The 24,636-nt window shown below is 44.7% G+C and overlaps 1 protein-coding gene across 1 annotated transcript; it reads right to left on the bottom strand.

Moving 5' to 3' along the window:
- Nucleotides 1-679: 679 nt before the first annotated feature.
- Nucleotides 680-23,139, bottom strand: CAPSL (calcyphosine like). Its single transcript, XM_024754630.1, has 5 exons — nt 23,076-23,139; nt 8,257-8,402; nt 4,979-5,156; nt 4,480-4,689; nt 680-1,008 (listed from the first exon to the last, which is right to left on the bottom strand). Exons 2-5 carry the CDS (start codon nt 8,400-8,402, stop codon nt 907-909), a joined length of 636 nt encoding a protein of 211 aa, XP_024610398.1. The 5' UTR covers nt 23,076-23,139; the 3' UTR covers nt 680-906.
- Between the last annotated feature and the right edge of the window lie 1,497 nt (nt 23,140-24,636).

Here is a 24,636-nt window from a genome sequence, read left to right on the forward strand (position 1 = left end):
CTGGGGAGTTGCTCACACATCAACAATACGAGGTCAAAGCTTAAACCTGGAGGAGAAGGCATTGAGACACGAAGTGCCAGGATGGAAAAGCTGCTTTGGAGTATGCCTGTGATCCTAGTCTATGCCATGCCCCACCTCCTTGTGCTGGTGGGGACTTCAGCGTGATGGGCCAACAGCAGGGAGGGGAGAGATGAATACTCCAGCAGACCACTGATATGATCTGCCCACTCACAGCTGAGATGTCCCACATAAATTCTGAGAGCACAGCCCAGCCTCAGAATTTAACCACAGAAACAGTCCTGGCTCTAATGCTCAAGGAAATGGTCTCCAGTCTCACACCAGCCTTTAAAATGACCCAAAAAAGTCATTTTAAATCTATTCGCCAAACAGAGGCTTCCCGAAACCACAGGCAGAGAAACTCAACATTCAGTTATAGAAATAGAGGCTAACGTGAGGTCTCCTTCTGGTCCCCAAATTGGGACTGAGACACACGAAGATTTACAGTCATTCATAAAAATAGGTGAATTCTTCCACCTAGAAATGGACCATCTAATAGGGTATGGAGAAACACTCTGGGTGCATGGGTGGGATAATACTTAAACTTTTATTAATGGCCAAGGAAGAAATCTAATGTTTATTAGATACCTGAATATATCAGCCTGGCTCTAGGAGATTTTCAGAACTTATTTAAACTAATTCCTATTTTAGAGCTAAAGAAGCAGCCTCAGAGAAGTCACAGTTAAATACTCAGTTTCTCCATTTCTGCCCTAGAAAATGCATTGTACGTGAGCACGGAAGAAACCCTGGGGTGAACGTGAACTCAGCTATGATCCTGGTTTTGAGCTGATGTTTAATCGTTTGGAGCCACATGGCAGCACTCAAATCCCTGGCGCCCAGGTCATACATTTAGAGCTTCCAGGCAGTTCTCATCACGATGATGAAATACACATCGGTGTCAGTGGAAGCGCTCACCCCAGCATAGCAGTTCAGTAACTCCTCGGGGGTCACCTACAGTGGAAAAGTAAGAAACGAAAACAAAACTTCGCTTCTCACCATTTCAGTGGAGGCCCATCTCCAGCACCTGTAAATGGGAGGGAAATTTCAGTCAAGGAGGCTTTTTAGGGACACAGCTGAGGAACAGACCTAGAACAAGAGAAAAAGTGAGGTTGACGATGGAGTGAGGGGGTGGCCGAGGGGGAGAGGGGAAGAAAGTCTTGAAAATTTCCAAACCAACCTAAATGGAAAGTGAGATACAGGTCTTGTCTTCCTTTAAGAGCAGAAGCCCATCTGTTCACGTAAGCAAGACTGAAACTCAGAATAAGAAACAAGTTTTCTTTAACCACAGTGAATACCGTCTTTCTGTGACACGTCAGAAACATCACCTCATGTCCTTGTGTCAAGACAAGAAATGTTTTACCTTTCAAAAAATGGAGCTCGGTCTTATGGGTAAGGAAACAGATTTCTTGTTAAACACTCCTTGGCTTCATGCTTTTTTAAGATACATATTACTCATTCTAGGCACAGAGGAAGTTAAAAAGATACCCCCTGCTCCATGCCCCCTTGGGTTCTCTCTTCTCCCATGCCTGTTTCAACTAATACTTTTATCTGTGCTAGGATTTTACTTTACTTTCCTTCCAGAAAAAAGAAAAAACTGTTACCAATTTATTCTTTAAGAGGTGGAGGTGAAACGTACACTCTAATTCAACCATATTGGCTGACACAATTGGTTGATTGAGGGAAATAATTGTCCTCTGGTTTGATCTCTATAACCAGTGAATGTAGCCCCAAGTATAGCCTTGCTTATATGGGAGAATGCAGACACAATAATGATGGCTGTTTTGGAAATTTATTGTTTTTCTAGTTAGCCCTCAAATTTCAGTGTCGTGAGAGATTGAAAACATCACAATAAGTGAAATCCGTAAACAATTCAAAACCCCTTTCTAGTCCATAACAGCAAACTCCTCTCCCACCGAGTCTTTGGGAACACAGCTATCTCTTCCAAGAATCACATAAGCTGAATGACCCACTTACTTTTTTTGCTGAAATTATAAGTGAACAGAGAAAAAAGTCTCAGGATCCACAGTTCTCTCCCTGTACTGACCTCTTCCACCTGTCTGTCCCCCCAAAATAGCAAAAAGTAGTAGGAAGAAAGGCGTTGAATGGAGCTACTAATTGAGCTGCGCTTATCAGTGTCTGGAAGTAGAATTAAACAATATATGTACATAGCTTTGGTAAAAATTAGAATACCATTAATGTCTCTTTTCTTGCATTTCTTTATTTCTGTCCTCCTTTGCATTCCCCGGTTATCCAACCTTAAGCTCCATCTGGAGTTCCTTTATACTGACAGTTCCTTGTGCATTTAAAATGATTCAACGTGGAAAAGTGTGAACCGCATATCACTTTTCAGAAACATTTTCATTATGTCTATTAAATGGAATATCCCTGTAAAGTCCTTGGCACAATGGCTGGGAGACAGTAAGCACTCAATAAATATCCCTTAGATTCATAATTATGCTAAATGAGTTTCCTGTGCAAAATAAATCAGGCACTTCTGAATCTTTTAGAGGCAAGGATCTCAAATCCAAATGTGAATAAGAGTCATTTGGGATACTTATTAAAACTGTAAATCCTTGAGCTTCAACCGTTCCTCCCACGCCCAGCCAAAAAAAATCAGATTCTGCAGTTCTTCAGGGTAGCCAGCAACCTGCATTATGAATCCATTCCCCAGATGGTGACATGCACAGAGCTGGGGATTTATCCAGGGTCTGTGAAATTCAGGTGACATCAAATGCTGTAACTGCTAAAACCCCCAGTAACCCTTACGAGTATTTGAGAACCTAATGTGGCTTGCGAAGATAAATGTCAAAAGAAATGGGGTGAGAGCTTTAAATCAACTGAATCACAACAACTGGCTACTTTGACTTGGGTTAGAGAAAAGGGCAGCTGAGGTTTCCCCAGCAACGAGGAGGAACCACCTGCAGAAAAGAGGTAAATACACCCTGGGATCCCATGTAGAGTTGGGCTAATTTGGGGAAATGGCAGTTGACTCTTTTTCCACTGCCATCTCAGAGATCAAAGGGCAGCCATATGGGAAGAAAACATACGGTTCTGCTGTTTCTGTCCCTACGCGTTTGGCTGCCCGACAGAATCTAGGCTCCTTTTTTATCCACCTCTGCAATCACTTCAGGCTAAAATGAAGGGTATTTCTCTGTCCCTGGCAGGAAAATGTCAGCAGAAAGGACAGAAAGATCTCCTTCCTACCCTCTTCTCCCCTCACTCACAGGACTCACCACGAAGTTTCACGGAAAAAAAAAATTGGGGGAAATTCCCTTCAGGATGAGAAGGCTTGTTTCTTTCTACCATCTCTGCTTCCAGCTCACTGTCTCACTAAATCCTTCCTGTGTGGCCAAGTGGTCAGGAGTAACCCTCCCCAGGGTTCTGCTGCCTCGGCCACGCAGAGAACTCCCTTCCCCATAACCATAACCTTCAGGACACCTCAGGGCAGAACTGATCTTGGGTTAAAAATCCCATTTCTGGGCTTCCCTGTGGCGCAGTGGTTGAGAGTCTGCCTGCCAATGCAGGGGACACGGGTTCGTGCCCCGGTCCGGGAGGATCCCACATGCCGCGGAGCGGCTGGGCCCGTGAGCCATGGCTGCTGAGCCTGCGCGTCCGGAGCCTGTGTTCCACAACGGGAGAGGACACAACAGTGAGAGGCCCGCGTACTGAAAAAAAAAAATCCCATTTCTGGCTGTTGATAAAAGACAGAGGACATTTCCATCTGAGCCTAGACACAGTTATGGAGGAATAATTCCTTACCCTACCAAGTGACACATTTGTAACTTGAAGACACCAGCTATTGGAGATGCGTGGTTGCTTTTGTCCTTAAGTTCACTGGAGTTTAGAAATGTGAGTTCATCTCAAAGCCCACCAAAGATTAAATCAAAGTGAATTCTGTTATCTGGCATTCCCTTTACTGAACACTTCCCTGAAATGGCATTTCCATGTAGCAAAGTGTGATAAAAAATGATGCTCGTAAGGGTGTATGAAAAAGGCATGCAGCATCCTGAAATGCTCTGTGAATCATGTTCTCTAACATTGAATTATGGTCTCATTTTGAAGTTAAATATATGTTATTATCATCAAATTCCCTGGAATTAGGCTAGCTGTGTATGGTACATACGGCAACCATGAAATAGAACATTTAACCAAAATACCACAGTCTTCAGATGATGGGTATTTAGCTGTATGTGGTTTCCCTACCAATATATGTGCACACACACACACACACACACACACACACACATACACACACATTTTTACTACTTTTCTTCTCAGCTTTCTAGATAGTCACCAAGGAAACATTTTACTTCTATTTATAAAAAATATGGTATAAGTATTTTTAAGGTTTTGGGCCTGTTTCCCATTTACAATTACAGATCGGATAGAAGAAATTTCACTAGATTAAGCTCTTTCACTCACCACTCCATCTTTGTCATAGGGTGAGTCAAAGTTATCCAGAAATTTCTGGAACACTTGCTCCTCTGTCCATTCTCCGTTTTGGTACTTCGGGTGGTGTTTTGCACCGTACACCTCACGAAGGTCTTCAATTGTTATCACGCCATCTCCAGTCTTGTCTAACTTTCTAAAAGCTTGCATAATTACCTCTTTTCTGGCTCTGGACATTGGAGGCTAGATACGTAGGAAAAAAACACATACACAGACATACACAAGCAGATGAGCTTTTCCTGTATCATCTGTGATGAAATATCTTATTCCTCTCAGTGACGTGCAATTGTTTGTGTGCTGCTAAAGGCTGTGCATTATGACTGCTCCAAAAGATCCCTGAGCCTGCACTCAGTCTCCTGCCAGCCTCCTCCACAGTGTGCTAACAGCTTCTGAAAACCAAGCCTCACAACAGCCAACCCAAACCACTCGAAAGCCAAACCCAGTAGATACGGTGATTCATGGGACTGCTTACTCTTAATGTGAGAAGAAATTCATTAGAGTCTATTGTTCCATTTCCATCTTTATCAAACCTCTGGAAAAGCTCTTCCGCCTCTTCCTTTTCCATGACCACAGCATAATCATTTAACCCTTTCACAAATTCTTTGAAATCAAGGGTTCTGTTGTTATTGTCATCCATAATTCGAAACACTCTGAAGATAAAACACACATACAAAAGAAGAAGAAAAAACACAGAGAACAAGGTGTAAGAATAAAGATTTCAGAAGAAAACCACTCTCAAGGTTTTTCTGAAGTAAAAGACAAGTCTTAGACTCTTCTCTGTACCCTCCTCCCAAATTTGGTAAGCCTTTTCCCAGTCTCTCAGAAAAGAAAACAAACCTTTAAAAATATACTGTATGATTCTAATTATATGACATTCTGAAAAAGGCAAAACTTATAAAGGTGGTAAAAAGACGAAGGGAAGGGGAGAAAGATTAGGTGAAGCACAGGGGATTTTGAGGGCAGTGAAACTACTCCGTATGATACTATAAAGGGAGATACAGGACATGAATTTGCTAAAGCCCATAGAACCTCACAGTACAAAGAGTGCACTTTAATGTGTACATTAAAATTAGTTAGGAGTTCAGGGGATCCCAGGAAGGAATGCAGACCGTGACAAGAGAATCTAACTGTTGTTTAAAGGTTTGAGGCAATCTCACTGAAGGGGGATGGGGAGATGAAGATGTCGACTTAAGTAACTCTGGAAACGAGTAGAGTTTGTAAGACTAAAGACAAAAAGAACTGCACTTAACCTCTGTACTCTAGTTGACAAAGGTGTTTCCTGTGGAGATATGAGTTAACAATTATCATATTGCTATACGGGTACCATAGCACGGAACAATTAAATGAATGGCTGGTGGATGGTGGGAGCCAGGCTTCTCACTGTTGGAATAGGGATTTATAGCTAAGCTAGGGCAGTAAGCTAGAAGGATCTGATCCATGTGGTAGAGGATTGAGTTGGAGACATCAGTATGAACTCATGTTATAAACGTAGATGATTAATATATAATGTATACATGATTACATACATATATACATATACATACATACACGGGTTAGTATAAACACATATATTTCCTTGTTCTAGCTAAGAGGACCTGGAAGTAACAACCCAGTAAGAACCAGCACATCTAGAGCCTAGATCTTGGTTTCTAATACAATTCTCCAGTAAAAGTATCTGACTTTCTTGGAGAAATCTCTGATTCTAGAATTGGGGCAGGAAGTATGCAAGATGAGACTGGAGTACCTTATACCAGAAAGTAAGGGGGAAAAACTCTACACTGATGGGGATACATCAAAGGGACACAGAAGCCAACTGAAGAGCTCCCAAGGCCAAAACTGGAACAATTTGAGCAATAAGTAGTGTTCAATTATAAACCAAAGTATAAAATGAATATCCATGAGTTAATATTGGTTTAAGTAAATGATTGAATAAATACATGTGAGAGGAGAGATGTTTCTCCTGCAGAAGAATTTCAAATAAATTATGTTCATTCTCTGTTCTGAAGGAGCAAAGCCTACTCCCCACACCCTAAGTAGGACTCTGCACAGAGACTTCCCTTTAAAGAGTGCCACGTGGAAAGGCAGCGGGGAGAGTAACTCTACACTGGAGAAGCCAGACAGGCACTGCCTCAGCCAGGTGACCAAGGTCAACTTCAGTCGGGATAAACCATGTTGATAGCACGCATGCATCCGTGATGTGACATGATGAAAATGGCACTCAACTTCTGTGGTCCTCAAAGAAACAAAATCCCAGTCTAATAACAAGAAAAAAGGGGGAAGGGGCAGCCAACCCTTGAGTTGAGGAGAAATTTAGGAAAGCGCAAGGCCAGTAAAGGCGAGGCGGCAGAGGGCACATTCAAGCAAACGGCCAAGGATGAGACGGTGTCTGTTCACGATAAACTGGTTCACGGTGGGAGGGCTGGTAAGTGTGTGGGGTGGAGACGGCATAGATGGCAGGAGGCATTCAGTTGAATGGGCCAGGAAGTGGACCGTGGGTGGTGGTCATGAGGGGTTTGCACGGAGGACAAGAATGTGACCCCGGGATGAAAGAGGTAGAGGGTGGAGTGATACAAGATTAAAGGGAAGTGGACTGGTCTTCCAGTTGGACTGTGACAGCCTGGCTACAGCCTGGGCTTCTGACAGAGCTCAGCTTGGTCTGAGATTTGGGGGACTGTGGAAAGTGACATTCCAGAGCTCAGCAGAAGTGAAGCCTGCCGCAGCCTCCAGAAGGGAGGTTGGAGGCCCCTGGCATGGCATCCTGCATTTCCCTAACATATAACTCTCACACCAGGAGGATTCCCATTTTTGTGGCTCTCAGTGTCCTGAGTCTAAGTCCTCCATGAGTCCAGGGGAAGCCTTGTTCACCCATGAATCCCCCAAGATGTCACGATGCCTGGCACATGGCAAGCACTGGATTTAATCTGTTGGAAAGAGATAATGCTCAGGACCTGCCCTCGGGAGGCTTACAATCTCTTCCCACTCGGGTTTCTCAGTCCTGAGGTCTACTCCTGCTCTCAGAGAGCCGGGAACAGAAGCTGTTCTCCTATGGAGCTGGGGGAATCCCACGGGCAGTGAGCTGTTGATTATCTGACAGGCAATTCCGAAGCCCCGGGAAGTGATGGGGACAACACTGCTGCAAGTGGAACTCCAAAACCTGCAACTGCATCTAAATCAGTATTCCTTCCTCCTTCTTCTAATTCGGCCCCTAATTTCTTTAAGATTAGAGGACTTTCCATATTTATTCACACCAAACCTCTGACCCTAAGCTCAGTGAACACTTCTATAGCATATCCATTTCCTTTTCTGGGCATGCAGAAGGCATTTCTCAGCCTCTCCTGAACCCTGCTGGGAGTTTGGGGTTAGTAGGTGCAAACTATTACATGTAGAATGGATAAACAACAAGGTCCTAGTGTATAACATAGAGAACTATTTCCAATCTCCTGGGATAATTTGGTCCCTATTGCCACAGCTTTAGGGAGTGTTTCTCTCATTGCCCTGCTAGGTGTCTCTAATACCTAGACACGCTTCTACCTTCACCTCGAGTTGTCCCAGTAGCTGCACTTAAGAACCAAAAATTGTCGAGGGGACCTCAGAGATGAGTGCTTCCAAACTCTGCATTTTACAAACAAGGAGCCGAGAACCCAGGAGGAAGTGAGTGAGTGCCTGAGGCCACACGGCCAGAATTCGCCTCATCTGGCTGCACCCTGCTTTTCTCCTCCATCTTCCCACCACCCACAGTCCAGGTCCTACCTGCCAAGTCCTTTGATGCCCGCGGAGCCCCTGGCTAGGCACTGCAGGCACTGCAGGCGGAGCCTTTCGATGGGGTCAGTGGCTGTGGTGAGTTTCTGCTTGGCCTGGATCGCCATCTCTCGGTCGTGGCGTGCCGTCCCCGCCATCTGAGAGGGAATCCATTCGAGTCAGCAGGGCTCAGGCCTCCTCGCCTGCCTCTGACAGGGCAGGGTGACCACAGCCTCGCTGAGAAGGAAATTCACAGCATGCTCTCTCATCCACTTCACGAGAACCTTCTCAAACCTCCCAGAATTTCCAACTTTCAGCTATACCAACTATGTCCTGTCATATTTATTCCTTGCTTGTCTAGTCCTGAGAGCCTCTGATCTCTGACCTGGACAATAGTTTTAAACATACAGCCATCCCCGATACACTTTCATCTTTCAGAAGCACTCCTCCCGCTGTAAAAAATAAGTCTCATTTCACCAAACTCTTTTTGAGCCAATCTTATATGCTTCATTCTTTTATTTAGAATTTTCCATATTCCCTTTGACTCCAGATTTAATATTCTCCTTTTTTTGGTCTAAAGATTAATTTTTGTTGCTTCTGTCTTCACTGAGATTCTCAGTATTGGGCCTTGATGGTTCCTACCAGTAATTAGTATGTTCTCTTGTATTAATTGGTTAGTGCCCATTAACACCTAACTAGGTTCTCAGGACAGAAAAAAGGTAAGTAGACTCTCTTTCCTGAAGAATAGGTATATCATTTTTCTACAGTTTGGCTTTTGTGTTTTAAATATTCAGAAATAAGAGAGAGGATAGATGCAGGGAAGCAGCACCCCCTGCGCGGTCTCTTGAGCAACGGAACGAACTGTACTGACCCTGCAGCCGGGCTGGGGCTCTGAGAACACGCACAACGATGGAAAAGCCACACGCTGGGAGCCTAGAGACCCGGGATCTAGGCCTGACGGCAACACACTCCCGGTGAGGTCGGAACAAATCTCAGGGCTTCCAATTCCTCCTCTGTTAAATGAAAGGCTTGGATTAAAGGACCTTTAAATTCCAGCCCTGCTCGAGGAACACTAATCTTCTTATGAGCCCACTGACCCAGTAAATGGGGGATTCTAGAAATTTCTTTTTTAGGGTGAGCTGTGAATGAGAGGAGCAAGAGAGCTTGACGGATGTGCAAAAGAACAGCATTCAGGGTGCAGAAAGAACTGGTGTTAGAAGACTTCTGCCACTGACTCCCGAGGCTCCCCTCTCCCCCCAGCCCCCCACGTGCTGGCTGTTCATCCATCAGCGATGGCAACCCTCACGCGCTCGAAGGCTGCTGCCTCCAGTACAACCCATAAGGTCTCCCCACGAAGTTCTCGTTATTTAGAGAGAGGGAATCTCAGACTGAAAGCAGAGGCCAGAGCAGATGGTTCGGGGAAGCACAGCCACCCGGCGGTTCCCTCCTCCTTGCCTTTCACAGGGATGAAAAGGGAAGCGGCTCTTCTCAGGGCTCTTGGACGCCAGGCCGAGACGAGGCCTTTGCCTGTCTAGGCCCCAGCGCTTTGCTCCACAGCGGGAAAAAATTGCTCCGCCTGAAGTTACGTGAACCGTTCTTTGCTTCCTCCAGCCCTGAAAGCAGAGGTTCCCGGAATTCCAGAGATGGGTTGCCTTTCCGGCAGCACTAACTTCCTTAAAACCTGAGTTCGCCTGTTACTGCTTTGTCACCTGATCTCAAGGAGACAATTCCCAGAGCTCGTCCCCAGCTTCCAGCCCTGACTCCACCGCACAGAATCCCTCAGCTGCACCCAGAATCCTGTGCTCAGGAGTCACGCGCGAGGCCACCAGTTCGCTGTCCGGCCATCTTCCACTCCAGCCCTCGTGGTCCTGGCCTGAGGCATCCCTGGTCCTGACCCTCTTCGGCAGCCAGCCCCGGCCCTCCCCTCCCACTGTAAGAGCAGCAGCTAGGGACGCAGCCCTCACGTGCCCTGCTCATCCTCTAAATACACCGGGGACCTTGTGTCTTTCCTGCCCCTCCCCCTCTCTCAGCGCCACTTCCTCGCTCGTTGTCCCAGCCACTCTCCTCCACATCCTTGTTTCCGCTGCCTCTCCCCTGCCTTTCCCACCCTCCTCTGCCTGCCCTGATTTCCCACACCAGCCACAGCAGCAGAAAGGGAGTGGAGAGGGTGGAAGAAAGTGAGGTCTGCCTCCCGGATCCGAGAGACAGGGCCAGAGAAAGAAGCCCTCTTTGAAAGCCTTCAGGATGACATTAACAACTTCAATCGCTAACATTTGTCTGCTCCCACTGTGTGGTAAGCGCACATCCAATCCTCACAAAAACCCTCTGAGCTGAATTGAAAATAGGGACTCTGTTCACAGCAGCACCATTCACAAGAGCCAAAGGGCGGAAACAACACAAATGTCCACCCGTGGACAAATGGATGAACAGAATGCCATGCGTCCCTACAGAGAAATATTATTCAGCCACGAAAAGGAAGGAAGTACTGATAGTGGATGAACCTCAAAAACGTGGTGCTCAGTGAAAGAAGCCAGACATAAAATGTCACATATTGTATGATTCCACTAAGTCCCCTACATCCGAACAAGTTCTGTTCCAAGAGCGCTTCGTAAGTCCAATTTGTTCATAAGTCCAACAGAGCTAGCCTAGGTACCCAACTAGCGTATACTACTTAGTACTATTGGCTATATAGTACTGCATTGTAACAGGTTTACAATACTCTTCACACAAATAATCCATACATAAAACACAAACACTAAAAATAAGACTTCTTTAATCCTACAGTACAGTACCTTGAAAAGTACAGTAGTACAAACAACGGGCGGCATACAGGGGCTGGCACGCACGTTCACATCTTTGAAAGTTCGCAACTTGAAGGTTCGTATGTAGGGGACTTACTGTATATGAGCTCTCCAGAAGAGGCAGATTCAGAGACAGAACACAGATGGGTTGCTGCCGAGGCCTAGGAGGAGGGGGCAATGGGGAGTGACTGTTCAATGGGGACAGGCTTTCCTTTTGGAGTGATGGCACGATATAGCTGGTGGTTGCACAACAGAATGACTGAACGGTACACTTTTTAATGGCTGATTTTATCATATGTGAATTTCATCTCAATTTTTAAAAACGCTATGAGCTAATTACTCCTATGATTCATAGTTCACAGGTAAAGAAACTGACAGGCACAAGAATCAGGCGATTTGTCCAGGTCCCGCGGTCAGTGTGGCTCACAGAAATTCATACACCATTAGGACTGTAGGACCCTGAAAGGTCATCGAGTGCCACCCCTGCCTCTGGCGACTTGAAAACTAGGGCTTGTGTTGGTCAAGGAACTTGCCCCCAAATCTTGGCCAACAGTGAAACTCAGGGCTTCAGACCAAGCAGGGCTCTTTGTACTCCACCACCTTTGTGAAATACTACAGAAGCATCTCAAAGCACAATGTGATGGCACCCACGCAGAGGAGAGCAGGGTGGAGTCCTGGAAAACACCCCACCTGACCCATCTCTGCAGCCGACCCTACCCAGTGACCATGCAGCAGTTACCTCTGGAGTCTAATCTGATATATCCAAGAAAAAATTACATTATCTCCTGCCACCCAGCCTATCATGGTACATGAAATGCCCATGTTAACTACCCTTTTTAATCATTTAATGACCCAGTTCATCAACAAATAGCTAATAGTTATCATGTGATATTTTCAAGGCACCAGTTGGAGCAGATTACTCCAAGAAGCAAGTCCTTGAATGAATAGCTTAGAACCGTAAACTTGAGTACTTAAGTCCCCTAGTTAAGCAAGGCAGGAAACATAAAATTTGCTAAGAACTGGGGGCTTTGGAAGAAGGAAGGATGGGGTAGGGTTTTGGTGAAGAAAGGCCATAGTCAGAGTTTCTGAAGTTTGCATGAGGGCACCAGGGCAAGAGCCTGTTCCCAAACATATGTCACAGGCATCACAGCACTGAACAACCGTCCCTGATTCCAGAAGACCCTCTCTGAGCCCGGAGGAGCCCGCGTGGTGACATCAGAGGCCGTCCAGGCGGGCCTGCGCAAGGCAGGAAGAAGGCTGCCCTCCGATGCACGTGGCCGCAGCGCCACCTCGTGTTGGCACCGCGTCTGCGCAGGTCCCTGGGTCAGGCGCCAGTTCGGTCCATTCCTTCAACAGACGTCTAATCAGTGCGGGGCGCTGTGCTAGGAGTCGGGGGAAGAGGGAGAAAGACAGACAACGCTTACAGCAATCCCACAGCTGAGCCGCGGCAGCTCAGGAGAGGCGGCTAAGCAGCTTCCTCAAGGTTTGTCTGAGGAGGAGCTGATGTCTAACCTTTAATCCTAAAGGAGGTGGAGGTAGTCCAGGTGAGGGTCGCGGGGATAGGAGAAGGGAGAGCACGATTTCCCAACTGCTAAGGCCAAAGTGAGAGAGAAAGGAGTATAACGAGAGAAACGCAAGTATTTTAGTCTGACTGAAGAATAGGGGTGTATGTAGGGGCGGGGGTGAGATAGAGCCGTGGAGGCTGGGAGGAAATTTGCAAAGTGGAAATTTGGAGAAACGTGAAACTGGGCAGGTAGGTCAGCAGGCATCAGATCCCCAAGATGCTGAGACATCATGGTAGCGAGTCTGGATTCTGTACTGAAAGCAGCAGGAGACCACAAAGGGTTTCAAGTAAGAGGGCGACAATTTGTACTGTAAAAGACCCCTCTGGATAAAGTGTGGAAAATGAACAGGAGGGTGGGACAGGCTGACCAGTGGGAGGTGAAACCACGCTCGTGACAACGAGGTGAGAGGTCATGCTGCCTCGAAGAAGGTATTGGCGGTGGGGACAGAGAAGATAAAGAGATCCGAGATGGAGAGTAACTGCCCGGGCAGCGAAGGGAGAGAGGTCCCAGGGGTCCACCCAGAGCTCTTGCTTACCGCTCCCCATACCCACCCCCGTGAGGCAGAGACCTGGAGATTTGGGGGCACAGGCCGAGTGGAGCCGCCGGCAGCAAAGTCAAAGGAGACTTTGCGGCAATGGTCACCAGGCCTCCTTGCTTTGGACCGGGTTAAGGCTCCGTCATCCCACTGTCCTGGCGCGCAGCTGCCTGCCGCTGCCAAAGCTCTCTGTCTGGTTTTCGAGAATCGTGTGGAATGGGTTATGGAAAGCTGAACATGCATGGAGGTCTGTCTGTTCATGATTCTCGGTGAGGTTCATGGAACTTCTCTTGCTTGAATTCAGAGAACATTTTCAGCGGAATCTTTGGAGAAGAGAGAAACTCTCAAGCCCCAGGCAGCACTTTTTTGGGTTTTCTTTGGTGACCTCTAGTGGTAACACGCTGAATTACATCCTCCTTCCCTCTCTCCTTCCCTCCTCTCTCTCTCCCCCTCTCTCCGTCTTTCCCTCCCATCCCCTCTCCCCCTCTCATGGTGGGTCGAGTGTACAACCAACAACCAGCAACACAGAGGTGGATCTTAGTTACAACAGAGCATGTTTGAAGGCAATGATTGAGAAAATTAAACCATCTCTACTGACTCCAATCCATTCAATAAACTGGTTATTACTATGTGGTAGATGGCAAAAAACAAACAGACAAACAAAAAAAGTGGCTCCTCAGGACGTTTCCCCTTAGAAAGTGCCTCTCTGGAATAAATATTAGATCCCAGTGTTCAGAGTAGCCTGAGACTGAAATGAAAGATTTAGACGGTTTGAAGAGAGACGTGGTTTCTGCAGTGGAGACTGGGAAACCCCAGGAAAAGTATAATGACACGTGTGTGTCCATGTTGTTGACATCCTGAGAGTTCCCTCACTGAACCCAGCTGAACTGTATTCAACTAAAGAGACCCTTAGCACCTCTGGCTATGCGAGGGACTGTGCTAATTCTTCAGGTGATATTATAGAGCTGTGGTTCCAAATAGGTATGATCTTGCCTGCTAGGGGACATCTGACAATGTTTGGAAACATTTTTGGTTGTCACAACAGGGGTGAGGGATGCTACAGGCATCTAGTGAGTAGAGGCCAGAGACACTGCTAAACATGTGAGGACAGCCCTTGACATTGAAGAATTCTCCAGTCCAAAATGTCAGTCATGCTCAGGTGAAGCCCTGCTGTAGAGAAAGACCTGGGACCAGCAGGAGTGCTGAGACCACCACTGAAAAATAGAGATGCCCACCCTCCACCCCAAACACAGCAAATTAGCATCTCTAGGTGTGAGTGCTGGGGATCTGCACTTTCACGTTTCCAGATGGTCTTAACTAACACACACCAAAGCCTGAAAACCTCAGCTGTAAGAGACACCAAGTCACCCTCGAGTGGCAGTAGCAAGACCTTGAGGGGAAAGGCTAGAGGGAAGGTTATAGCATAGCACAGGGTAAGAAGCAGGCATGAACAGAGGACAGGAATGACCATTATAACCATGCCAGGGACCAAGCCCTTGCTCCATGCTTTGCACACATCAGCCCGCCAACTCACATGGAGGGTCTTATTGAATAGAAGTCCCTTGCCTGAAAATGTACCATGAGACAGTGGCAGAGTCAAGACTGATCTCCACTTCTGTCAAAGCCACCGTGTTCAAGAGCTATGGCAAGGGGCTGAGAAATTGCTTTGGGAATTCAGAGAAGGACTACGAAATGAGATGAAGAAGAGACAGGGCTTCAAGGAAGAGATTCCTTGGAGAGCTGAAAGGATTTCATGGCAGAGGAGGACAGGGGACAGCAGTGCAGAGCAAAGCAGGGCACTCGTGGGTCCTAAACAGGACCCCTCTGTCTCACCTCGGGGTCCTTGCTTGTAAGGCTCAGTGTAAATTCCTTCTGGTAGAGATGAACAATTTCACTTAGTCCTTTCCTTTTAGAGCTGTAGTGTTTACTTGATTGTTTGCTTGTTTTAAGTGATGTGTGAGGTGGTTTTCTTCCCCACAAATTATTTTTAAAATTATTTTTGCAATGTATGAATATATGAAAAATCTGCTTTTTGTTTGGATTGCCAACCTCTGCATAAGATTTAAAATATGACAGTATTTAATCTCTCCTTTAATGACGTAAGTACACTGTGGAGATAAGATGTCATTGAAGTCTGGCATCTTACCAAATTTTCTCTGCAGAGAAATACATTTTCTCAAGATGTTTAAAACTCATGTTTCAGCTGTTGTCTATATGCAGGTTTCCCTAGAGCCCATGTCTGATAAATCATAGTCTTTTATTCTTTCTTCCAACCTTTGGAATGTGAATTAATTCCTTATTTAATGTTTATGATATGGCACAATTTAAGAATAATATTTCATAAATATTATCATTATAAAGTGTTTAATTCACACATCTTCTTGAAATTTCATTTTATAATCATCCAACCAGGATTGAGATTAGGGCTAGGTAAGGTACATGGCTGGGGCACAATGTTTAAGGTGACCCTCAAATCTCAGGACTGTACAGACATCAACCTTGTACTTGCTCAAGGCTGAGAGTGAGTGTCTCCTTAAATATTTTGCCCCAGGGACCTACCTTGCCTCACCCTAGTTCTGGTCTTGAATTCAACATATATTTAATATTTAGTGAACATCTATTGTGTGCCACACAACAGCAATGAGTGAGACAACCAAGGTCCCTTCCAGGAGTTCACATTCCTCAGGGTAGTTTTAGCTTTGTTGAATTTGAATTACAGTTGATTTTCCAGAACTGCCAACTGGCTGATTCCAATCTTTTTTCTCTGCTATATTCTACTTTCAGTTGGGTGGCCATGTCTCTCTGGCCAAAGAGACTTAGCCGAAAGTGCTGAGGGCTCTGGGAGAGCTCTCCCATCTCTTTTGCCTCTTCCTGCCTTAAACAAGAATGTGGCGCCAGGAGCTGTGACAGGCTTTCTGCAATTGTGAGGAAAGGGCCAAGGGAATCACAGAGATATCAACTTACAGCCCTAACATCACTGAACTACTGAACAGATATAACCAACTACCTGACTCCACACTCCTGTCATGTGAGAAACATAAGCCCTTATTGGCTTAATACATTGTTGGTCAGGTCCTCTGTTACTTGCAGCTGAAAGTATTCCTAACTGGTTACATCTTCGTCCACTTTTAGATGGGAGTAAAGCCTCAGCTCTGACTACCATTTGCCATCTTGCAACATTAGTCATCAAAATCACCTACTTAATAATTATTTTACAGTCACTTAAAATGTTCCTTTTGGAATCATTTGTCTATTTAATATTTATTTAGAAACACTTAAAAACCCAGTTAATTATTTGCAACCTGCATGGTCTTAATTGATACTTCCAGAAAACCAAGAAGTGTTAATGGATAAAAATTCAATGTCAGAATGCCAACATCAGTGTAGGGATTGTGTCCAGCTACTCATAACAGAAACAGGATAATTTTCTCTAAAAGTGGTAGAGGTATACTTTCATATAAAAGAAGTCTGGAGACAGTTCAGGTAGTCATCAACATCTCAAGAAACTACTTTTTTTTTTTTTACCTTACCATGGTTTTTTTTTTCCCCTCAAAGTTGCCTAAAGTTACAAAATAACTACAGCAGCTCTAGCCATTACATCTACACTCCAGGCAGCAGAAAAGAGAAAGGTGTGAGGGCAAGAAGAATGCACTTCCCAGCTAAGTCAGCCTTTTGTAAAATGGTTCCCAGAAGACTCCACCCAACTCCTTTCACTTAAATCTCACTGGCCACTCCTGCAAAGGAGGCTGGTTCTATGGTCTCAATGTTTGTGTTCCCCAAAATTTGTACGATGAAATCCTAAGTCCCGAAGATGGTAGTTTTAGGAGTTGGGGCCTTTCGGAGGTGCTTAGGTTACGAAGGCAGAGCCCTCATACATGGGATTAGTGCCTTACAAGAGAAGCTCCAGAGAGACCCCTCACCCTTTCCACCACGCGAGGACACAGCAAGAAGCCATCACTGTACCAGGAAGAGGGCCCTGACCTGACCATGCTGGGGGCCTGATCTTGGACTTTCCAGCCTCCAAGACTGTGAGAAATAACTATCTGTGGGTCATAAGCTACCCAGTCTGCAGTATTTTGTTACAGCAGCCCAAATGATCTAAGACAGCTGGGAAACCTAATTTTAGGCTGGAGACTTTGCCATCCTCCAGGTTTCGTTTACAAAGAGGAACAGCCTGGCAGAAAAAAAAATAGAGTCCTTCCAGAAAGTAACTGTGTAAGCACTTCTAGATCAGCTTATTCCACAACAACATCTGGAGCCTGAGAGTTTTGGAGGCATTTGGAGCCGCCAGACCACCCTGGGGGAGAAGACGAAACCAAGTCCTAGGAGCAGACATTAGCACCTTGGTGATTTCTCACTCCTCAACCTCTGTTCTTCCAAAATGAATAAGATCACCTTAACACAGCCAGTTATCAAGGACACCCGGAGTTTAGGCAAACATAATCTAAAATGAACCAGACCTGGGGACATCAAACCACAGCCCATAGGCTGAATATGCCCCTTCGCTTAGTTTTAGAAATAACGTTTTAGTAGAAAACAGCCACACATGTTTGCTTACGTGTTACCTGTGGCTGTTTTCACCCCGCAACTGCCAAGCTGAATAGTTGCAACAGAGACCTTCTGGTCCACGAAGCCTGAACTATTTAGTATCTGGTCCTGTACAGAAACAGCGTGCAGCCCCCTGGGACCACACAAAGATATCATCAACTGCAAGAGGGGACATTTATTGGGCACGGGCTCTGTCAGGCTCTCTGCTAAAGATGTAGCCTGTGTTTTACAAATTATTCACTATCAGTTTGTTTTAGAACAGAAAATGTGTCTGGTGCAAGGTAACTTTTGATAATAATTCTGATAGTTTACAAAGTGCTTTTACATGCATTAAAGGGAACTATTCCTATTTCAGAAAATAAGGAAACCGAGGTACAAAGAGATTGAGGGGTTGTCCCAGTTCAGACGTAAGGAGCAGAACCAAAGTTCTGAGTGGCATCTTCTGTGCCTGCCACTTCTCCAAGGGGCTTTTGTAAATCACCCACAACATTTCAAGAAATATTCATTTTTTTACACAAGGAACCATGTAGTCACCACAAGTCATTCATATATAAAAACTGAGACAAGCTTATTAGCAATATTGCAGCCAAAGCACACTTAGTAAGAACAACTGACATTGTAAGTTACTGGAGAGCGTTTGCCTATGGCTTTCTTCTATGTGAAGAGCTCTTTTTGAGGTCAAGGTCAATGATAGAGGTGATACACAAAAAGAAGAGTTTCCAAAGAAAGTAAGGGCATCTTTAATCCACCTCTCAACCAAGGACAGCCCTGCTTACTCAAATGATGTTCTACATTGAAGTATCTGGAAAACCTTGTTTCTATTTGACTTCAGGTTTTGAAAAGATGTAGGGACACTGGAGGGAAAACAAGATCCCGGATGACAATGGAATTATGGCTAGAGATGTATAAGAAAATCTGCTCCAAAGAATATCATGAACGTTGAAAATGTTCATGGACATTAGGGTGCCAGGACAAGGCAGCTATGGTCCTTTCTCTAACACAGTAATCATCCTGTAATACTATCTTCTCCCAAATGCCAGCTTGTTTGTTTCTAAAATATAGAAAACTGCTTCTATGAGCCTTGATTTTTTTTTTTAATATACAATACTGTCTGAGACCAGAATAAAAACCAAAATTTTACAAGGAAAATTCAGTAGGGTAAAGTCTATTGAATTTATCAATTAAAGAGATGAAAGCAATAGCTGAAACCAGGAACTAAATGCCCCCCTCCTTGCACCTGTGCACCCATCACCACCACAAGTCACCAGGCGAGGCGTGGCCCTCAAGACCAAGAGCTCCTGCCATGCAGAGACACACAGTCTTTCCTCAATCCCTTATTCCTCTATAAATCTCCTAATTCTCCTCAGTCTCTGAATTATCTTCACTGCTGAGCTCAATATTCTGTTTGCCCAGCCCCTCCCCTGAACCGTTCTCCAGCCACATCTGTGCTACAGGAGGTTGACCTCTATGAACTGCATAAACCTGATTTCTTTGCTTTCAGGCTTCCAGCTAGATTCCACCCATGGGAGGCACCAGCAGGAGATCAGAGGGCAAGAGGAGAAAGCGTGGTCTCCTCTCTGCCAAGCCACAGTTGTCAGTGACTGCAATCTTCCACCAAAGGCAGCTCTTGTTGAGATCAGATAACTGTTCCTCCTCCTGCCACCCCAGGTCCAAGGACGATTCAGCCTCCTCACTGTGGCAGCCCTGGGGCATTTCCTCATCACTTATCTAAGTCCCTGAGCCCCATCCACATTTTTGTAAATTGTCCTTCATTAAACTTTTTTGACTGAGCCGTCCATTTCCTGCCAAGAGTCTGACTGGTACCTGAATTTGTATAAGGACCTCTAATCCAGCAATCTTCTCATAGGAAGATACTTCTCACCCCAAATGCTAAGTACTAAGGATGCATCCCTCCACCTCTACATCATGACCATCCTCACATCCATCTTTGAAGCACAGCCCAGCTTGACATCCTCCCTTTGTCCCTCTTTGGCTCTGTCACTTCCTAAATCACTGAAACTCTGCGTCCTGCCTCACAGACTTCCTCTCTAACCCAAGTAGCCCCATCAATCTGGGAAACCTCAGAGCTTATCTAGACAGCCCACCCAACATGCAGCCATGAGGTTCCTGGAGGTCCTTGACTTCTACCAACTTCATCTGCTCACTCTTTTCATATGGCTTCCGAAGATCCTCTCCTACATTCTGTCACCAGTCAATGCTAGTCTCTTCTCGAAGTTCAAAATTCAACACCTACTTTCTTTCCACCTTTCAGTTTCATTCTTCCAGCCATAGATACATGTGACCTTACAAGACCTCTAGATTCCTGACCCTGCATTTTCTCCGCAGCCATTTCCTACCTTGTTTTCCTTTCTGGACCCATTTCCTTCCCTCTCCATTGTAGACACCTTAATACAGCATTCTGACCATTTCTAACCTGCACCTTCTTTCTCAGCCCTCCCTTGTCAATCTCCCACACTGCCTTAGGAATGCCTAACTTGGCTCAATTTGTCTACATGTCCTCTCCTTAAAGGCAGGCTATAAAGTGCGTCTGAACAAACCCACATGCCAGGGTGAACAAGTGCCTTCAGAAACATGCAGCTCTACTCTTACATGACATTGATTAGATTCTTCTTCCAATCTTTCCAGAGGCTAATTCAAACTTTTGCTACTCTCCTCCACACCTTATCTTGAAATTCTTAGTAAAAATGGATCCACCAGATATGAATCACTCATACCACTCTCCTCCAAGTCTACAAAGGTATTTGTCTCTGAGACTTGACTTTGTCCTCCCTCCCCTTGAGGGAGTGCTGAATTTCCTCCCATTGAAGGATAATCACCTCACCTACAGCATAGATCCCAACCTCTCCTGGACCCTCAGCCATCAGGTATGCCTTTCCTCCTCTCCACCAATTCCCCCCTTTATTTATTTCTGTACTTGCAGTGGATTTTATTTTATAATTATTATGTTTAAAAACCTTTAATTTTTTACACAACTGTAAAGATTACACTCCATTTACAGTTATAAAATACTGACTATATGCCTTGCATTGTACAATACATCCTTGTATCCTATCTTACACCTAATAGTTTGTACCTCTCACTCCCCCATCCTTATATTTCTCCTCCTGCATCTATATCTATAACCAGCTCCTCCCTTTAGTTCATGAATGTGCAGTGGTTCCTCAACCCTAGACTCCTTCTAGCTATCACCCTTCAAAGCCAAACTACTTGAAAGAGTCTCAGTTTTTTACTTTCTCATGTCCCATTCATACTTCAGTCCACTGCAGTCTGGTCTCCACTCTGTCACTCCAAAGAACATACTCTCAGGACATCATTGCCAACCTGATTGCCAACTTCAACAGTCACTCTTAACCCCTATTTCACTTTGCCCAGCAGTTGACTCTTATGATAATTCATTCCTCCTTCTTGAAACTCTTTTCTCTCAATGTCTATGAATCTAACTTCCTATCTCCCTTCCTCTCAGATCTGACCTATTTGGTCTCTCCCTTGTCTTCTGCCTGCCTTTTGAAGTGTTACTGTTTCCTAGGATTCAGTTATTTATCCTCTTCTCACTCTCATAAATCCCGTAGTAATCTCAGCCTTATCCACCGTTTATCACAACTCATCCCAAATGTTTATTCCAACTCATCCAGTCTCCTAAGCTTCAGAGCCATATTTCAAATTTCCATACAAAACGTACACTTTAATGACCTACAGACACTTCAAGTTTAATGTTCCGGAACCAGATTCATCATCTTTTCCTCCTTATTCCTTGCCTCAGGAAATGGCAGCACCATTTTCCCAAGTCATTAACTGAACATTATCCTAGACTCCTTTTCACCCTCCACCTTGAATTACCAGCCAATTCCTGTAAATTTTTACCATCTTGATGCCTCCTGAATCTGTTCCTTCCCCTGCCTCCTTTGCCATGGGTACCACCTTAATCCAGGACCTGGTCCTCTCCCATTTCCATTACTGAAATTACCCCTTAGCTGGTTCCCTGCCTCCAATCTAGCCTCCAGGTGACTAGCAGAGTGATCTTTATAAGATGGAAATCCAGACTTCATACTCTAAGACCCCTTGGTGTCTCCTGGTTGTATACAGGTAAAGAGCAAATGTCTTAGCATTTGATGTATACATTGGCCCTGCCTATCTCTCCAGCCGTTTCAACTAATCTCCACCCCTCCAAAATCTATTCTGCATCTAGACGCACTCACATTCCCCAAACACACCATGTTGTTCTGTATCTCTGTGCCTTTGTACAGGGAGTCTCATTTTCAGGAACACCCTCCCTCCCTTGTGGGTTTAGGGAAGTCCTACTCTTCCCTGTAGAATCACTATGGTGAAGCCTCCTATAACCTCTCTCTCCAGAGCAAAACAGCTTGCATCTTCCTTTGTATAATCTGTGCAGAGCTCACATACATCCACATTGCACTAGGACATAACTCTTTGCTTTCAGGACTGCCTCTCCTACTAGACTAAAAGGTCCTTAAAGACACAGGCTGTATGCTTTGTGTCTCCTTCAGCACTTAACAGAATACTAGCAGACTGCTACTTACTGGAATTAATAATTGCTATTGTTATTAGATAATTACTATTTGAATATAAATACAAATGAACGTTCACAATTTAAACGTCGCTATTTAAAATGCATAGTTACAAATTTAAAAGATTTCTGTAGTTGTAAGATTTTGAGGAAAAAATAAGAACTTTATAAAATAAGAAAGAATTCCATTTTCTTAGTATGGTTTAACTATGCCCCAGACTGGAGGTAAGTGAGGTGGACACCTTGATAAATGGTATTGCCGTTTCCTAAGGTCCTTCTCAACTTCATGATCAATCCAATCAACTCTCTAATATAATTTTTAACATGCTGTGTCTGTTTAATAAGAATTCTGATTCTCATCTAATTCTAAGTGGTCAGTTCAGTAGGCAGGGTTCCCCAGAAATAGCACAACTTAGTATGTTAGGTAAACCAAAGTCTGAACCAAAGCTCAGTTTTTTCATTGTTTTTTGACTTGGAGACGTTTAACCTTCTTGAAGCTCGCTTTTATCAATGGTCTTACAGGCTACTTATAGTAATTCACCCAGACACTTCACACTTAAGTACCCAGTACATAGTGACTGCTCAGTGATGGTTATTTCCTTCCCCTTTACTGAAAGAAATTTATTTTTGTACATTTTTATCTGAGCACCTCTATGCAAAGATGACAAAGGCTTCTCCCAGTACCAAGTTATTTCCTCCCTAGACAGACAGCCAAGAAGGCTCATCAACTTTTTGATTTTCTTTTTAGAAGGTAACATCTACTGTCTTCTTTCTTCTTTAGCTAAAATGAAACAAAAGTGATCAAATCAGTATAATAGATTAAAACTTTGATTTACCTTGAATGGTAACCTGTTGCCAACAGTTGCTTTGAACCGAAACTGTGGACGCTCCCTTTTGCATCTGGGAGGACCAGTCCCCTCCCATCCCCCTTTGCCTCCTCCCTCTTACCTTCTGTCCTCACACCTCTTGGTCCACCCTCTTCCTGCCAATTGGATGTCTAGGAATGACTGCTGCAAACTTACAGCCTCATTGGCTTAGCTCATTGTCAATCCCTATCCCGGCCCTGCCTCTTCTCAAGTTTACACTTCTGTTGCCTAGGAAATCCAGTGACTGTGAAAACCCAAGCCGTTGGCCTTAGGAGAGAAGCCAACAGGGAGTTGGCTAGCAGTTGTTTGGTTTCTAGAAGGACACAAAACTTGCCTTCTAGGTTGTATAAGATAATGTTCAGCAAATTCTCTTACTTCTTTAGGCAACTCTTCCCTGCCCTTCTGTTGTCTCCAGATGGCGTCTAATTATCAGGTAAGACTTAAAACCACAATACACGGGAGCAGGCAGGTATAATTACAGGTGATTCAAAGTCCTCCCTCCTCCTCCACAGCCACACACTGATAGGATTCATTTCCCACTCTTCCCATCCTTGGTGTCTTCTTTTCACCTTTCTCCTCTTTTTTTTCACTTCTCGTCTTTTTTTTACACTTGTTCCCTAACAACAAGTTTGCCAGATGAGAAGTGGCCCTGTTTAGGAAAAAAAAACACCGTAACCATGCTCTCTCTAATTTGTACCAATGACATCTCTCCTACCTTCATCATTTCCACCGCTTCTCTTGCTTCCATCATGAAGTCATGCAAAGAACGGGAGACTAGAACTATGAAGATCTGTTCTCACATTCCATGTCTTCTCAGGCAAGTGTGGTCATTGATTTCTACAGTCTCTAGAATAGACTCTATATCTGCCTTGTCGACTTCGCAGACTTGCCCTGGAGGTCAAGGGGGTGATGTTCTCTATGAATTTTAATGAAGATTTGTCTTGGTTGAGGGGATTTCCAACAGGGTGTGATTTGGGGTGCAAATAAAAAGCCACTCATTCAAAAATGTGTCCTTTTCTCTCTTTGGGGGTTAGATACTGTTTCCAGAGGGTTCCTGCCTATGGCCCGTGACCACTACCAAGCACTAAGATGGTACTGACACTGACATGGATTAAAATGTGCTCTCCACCACTATCCCAGGGTAGTTCTGAGTTTCCTCTCCACACACCATTAGCCATTTCATCCCAAAATACCCCTTCTTGCTGCAGCTGACCTCATGGTATCAAGCCGTTCATTTGACTTTCACTAAGTGAAATTATTAAGCTAAACTAATAAGCTATTGAGGAGCAATCACTTAGACAAGATGCACTACCAGTGACAGATAAATCTGCCTTTTAATTAATCGGTAAGACAATGGAAAGCCAACTGAGAGCTCTTAGAGGACTGGGAAAGAGTCTGGTTCATCTTTGCATCTTCCAAAATGCCCAGTACCATGTACAGATATGAAATCAGTCATTGTTGGTTGAATCAAATTTTTGAACTGGATAAAATGTCTTTATATGAAGGACATTTAAAATACAAAGTCTGCTTT

Source organism: Neophocaena asiaeorientalis, unplaced genomic scaffold, assembly GCF_003031525.2.
Source record: "Neophocaena asiaeorientalis asiaeorientalis breed wild unplaced genomic scaffold, Neophocaena_asiaeorientalis_V1.1 scaffold229, whole genome shotgun sequence".
In the NCBI taxonomy this organism is placed as follows: Eukaryota; Metazoa; Chordata; class Mammalia; order Artiodactyla; family Phocoenidae; genus Neophocaena; species Neophocaena asiaeorientalis.